Raw genomic sequence first — 3,914 nt, 5'->3', positions numbered from 1 at the left:
GTCTAAAACGAGCTGCAATAAGCCAACGATTGTGAGTCAAAGCTTCTAAAGAGGATACAAGACCACAATTCAGCTTAAACAAGCACTTCGTCTGAAACGAACTGCAATAAGCCAACGATTGTGAAGTCCAAGCTTCTAAAGAAGATACAAGACCACAATTCGGCTTAAAAATCAAGCACTTCGTCTGAAACGAACTGCAACAAAAGTCCGATTCACGCGATAAAACTTGCCTGAATTAGGACAAGGGAAAGTCCGATCCACGCGATAAAACTCGCCGAATTAGGACAAGGGAAAGTCCGATCCCCAAATTAGGACAACGGAAAGTCCGATCCGAGCGATAAAACTCGCCAAATTAGGACACAAACCAAGTCCGGTCAAAGAAGAGTTCACTTCATCAGACCGAGGACAAACATCAACTTACCCCGTACCTTTATCTAGAATGCCGAAGTGATTCACTTCGCTTTTCGGGGGGGGTAGTGATGGAGTACGTACTAAACAAGCCCAACAGCAGTAAAGCCCATCAGCCTAAAGCCCAAGAAAGAGTATCAGTTCGGCATGACTAAAGAGTATCAGTCCGGCATGACTAAAGAGTTCAGTTCGGCACAACCAAAGAGTTCGGCCCCAGCCTACAGCTCGGTAAAAGCCAACCAATCAAACTCTGCTCTCAGGTCGGCATCAAGCTCTACTCTCAGATCGGCAAAAGCTGCTCGGCAATAATTCAGCAGTTCGGTCTCAGTATTCGACCGAACTAGGAGATAGTGGACTCATGCAGGATTTCCACCTCCACTACACCCACGATCTATTTAGTGGTGTCAAGCAGTCATTAACTCATGCAGGATAGTGGACCCATGCAAGATCGCCACGATCTCCACGACATCCACTGCCTAGTAAATGGTGCTGCATGCCACGATCTTGGTTCAATGTATAAATAGAACTTAGATCAGATAGAAAAAGGTTAAGTTCTAAGAAGCTCTCTAGAGATAAAAGATCAAATAGCAAGTCTGTATTGTAAGCTGTAAGAAAACAGATCAAGCAATACAACTCTGCCCTCTTTTCTTCCCGTGGACGTAGATTTACCTCAGTAAATCGAACCACGTAAAATCTCTGTGTCGTGATCTGCATTTTCCTGCATTCATCATCATCAAAAATTCGCGGATCTATCAATATATAACTGATAAATTTGCTACCATTAATAATCACTAATTGATCTTGCAATTGGTACTGACCATGAATCGAATTGCTATATATATATATAATGTTATCTAAATTATACAAATAAATCTAGCCAGCTTCAAATTAGAAACACAAAATCACTAGCCGATCAATTAAAACTTAGCAATTCAAATTTAATAAAAGTAGAATTAATGGGAGATGATGAAATGCAAATGGCTCTGAAATATGAAAAGGGGAATAGTGGAAATAAAGGTATTGAATGTTAGCGCCATTAGCATTGATGTGTGAGTGAAAAAAAGTGGAAATAAATGTATGGGCAAGAGATGTGTGAGTGAAAAAGAGTTGCAAACGTTAACAAAAATTTCTTCCATGAAATGCTAAAACCACACAGAATTCGAAATTCTACCAACAACACAGGCAATGAATGCTGTGCAGAATGCTTCAGGTTTTTCTGCACAATGAAAACAAAAAGGTGGTTTGGGGAAATTAAATTCTGAAAACTAACACAAGATGGCTCTAACTCATATAGGATTTCACAAAAACAAAATTGCCATAAATAAGAGAAAAAAAATCAAGAAATGTTGGCCATTCCACGATGGGGTGGACGATAGCGCGCCCGATGCATTGGGCGCGCTATCGTCCGCCACTATGGCTCCGCGGACGACGGACGATTCGTCGTCCGCGCCCGACTTTTAGTCCGCGGACGATAGGGCATCGTCTGCGCCATCGTCCGCCCACTGTGGGCGACGCGGACGATGCAACGCATTTTAGTTTTTATTTTTTAATTCGAAAATTTTGTTATATAAATACCTCAGCTTCACTTTTCATTTGTAACTTTTCGATTAACTTTTAAACTCTCAAATTACGCTATAAAATGGATTACAGTGGATACTCAAGTCCTAGTAGCCCGATGTTTGGAGATGGCGCACGGTGGCCGGGTACACAACCTGGCGAATATCGGTCGTTCGACGCCAACACGCCGTACGATCCGGACTTCAGTACGGATTCGCACGGTCTCTCCGACATGGAGCCGTCTCCAACTCGCCCTGCCGCCGCTTCCCGTCGTAAAATGCTTAAGGCGCCCCACTGCAGGTGGAAGGGGAGGAGGATAAAATCCTGACGTGGCGGTGCATAGTGCGGGCTTTAGGGCGCCCCACTGTGGATGCTCTCAAGCCCTTCAATCAGATTACACACACAAACAAACAAACTCTCCTACATTTGCATCTAAAATTAACCAACCAGCCTGCAAGGGTAGAGTTGCAAGAATGAGCAAGGATCGATTCTCACTACTGTCGTGTAGTTGCAACATTCACAATATTGTCGGCCCGGGATAGGGGGGCCTAGGGCCTAGGGATTGGGGTTTAAACCTTTTGCAAGAAAATTAACCACCCAAAACCATAATACAACAAGCATCAAGTGAAAACCCTAGTTGAGTTTTAGATTAGTACTTAAAAATTAAAATAGCATCCCAAATTCCTACATATATGAGCTAATTAATTGTCTTGAAGTGCATGCACCCTAAAATTAAGTTACAAAATCATACTATAAATAGCAAAGATAAACACATGATGATGTTATCAGACATAAAATACTGAGAATTCGCCTAAAAAAAACACATCCTCTCTAAACCCGGTTTTGGGCTGGGCCGGGCCGGGCCTAGGTTTTCTTACCAAGAGTGTGCTTGTTGTTATGCATCCACACCTTAAGCACGTGCCTCTTGATTCCGGCTTCGCTGCAGAATTGCTGCACTAATTCCTCATCCTGCTTTTGGATTTTCCAATCCAACCGCTCCGCCAAGCTCAGCATCCTCTCCTTCTGCTCCGCCGTGAATTTCGTCCGGAAACGCTTCCTCGCGCCGCTCCCGGTGCCCAAGAAGTAGCCCTCCAGCTCCTCCCTCGAGCTCTGAGGGCCGCCGCCCCCAGAGCTCGAGGGCAGCGCCAGTGCAATTGGCGCCGCCCTGTGCGGCTGCCCGTACCCGCCCAGCCCACTTCGGTACCCGAAATGGCTGAGCGGGTGATGATGGGCAGCCAGAAGCAGCGGCTGCTGACTCCCATACCCGAAACCCGCAGCTGCTGCTTCACTCTCCCGGCGGTGGAAGTTGCGGTGGCAGCCGCAGGCAGCGCACTTGAGGGACTCGAGTGTGCCGTTGTCTCCCGCCGGGAGGAACTCGCCGCAGCCGTCGACGGCGTTGGCGCCGATGGCCACGGCGTGGTTCTTGAGGCACTCCTTGTAGCGGGGCTTTCGGAGAGGAGGCGGCGGCGCGGCGGCGGCGGAGTGGACGGGGCTGGGGATCTTGGGAAGGAGGGAGTCATTGTTGTAGGCAACCTCTCCTTCTTGCTCCTCTTCTTGATCTTCATTGTCCATAATTTTGAGCTTAAATTGGGCAGATTAATTAAGATGATATCAGCTATATATAGTAATGCTATTTTTTTTCTTGAATAGCAGCATTACTTAGCCCTAGGACATCACTAACTGGCCACCTGTACCTTATTTTATTTTTTTTGGCTACAAATTATTTTTGAGTTTAGAGAGGTGAAGTGGATAAGATAATGTGATGTAGTATAAGATAGTGGACTAAATTATTCTTCATCGATATAAAAAATGCAATCTCATAATTTTGGGCTTTAAACTTAACTTCAATTATTCATTTTTGTCTCATTTCACGTGACACATTTCTTTTTTTCACATATCTTAAAAAAATCATAATAAATAGTTTAAATAGATTAAAACTAAGATAAGAG

At 44.8% G+C, this 3,914-nt stretch overlaps 1 protein-coding gene across 1 annotated transcript; it reads right to left on the bottom strand.

The window, feature by feature from the left end:
- Nucleotides 1-2,587: 2,587 nt before the first annotated feature.
- Nucleotides 2,588-3,670, bottom strand: LOC121767599 (zinc-finger homeodomain protein 1-like). Its single transcript, XM_042163904.1, has one exon. It carries the CDS (start codon nt 3,535-3,537, stop codon nt 2,830-2,832), a length of 708 nt encoding a protein of 235 aa, XP_042019838.1. The 5' UTR covers nt 3,538-3,670; the 3' UTR covers nt 2,588-2,829.
- Between the last annotated feature and the right edge of the window lie 244 nt (nt 3,671-3,914).

This window comes from Salvia splendens, chromosome 15, assembly GCF_004379255.2.
Source record: "Salvia splendens isolate huo1 chromosome 15, SspV2, whole genome shotgun sequence".
Classification (NCBI taxonomy): domain Eukaryota; kingdom Viridiplantae; phylum Streptophyta; class Magnoliopsida; order Lamiales; family Lamiaceae; genus Salvia; species Salvia splendens.
This window is presented reverse-complemented; position numbering and strand designations above follow the sequence as displayed.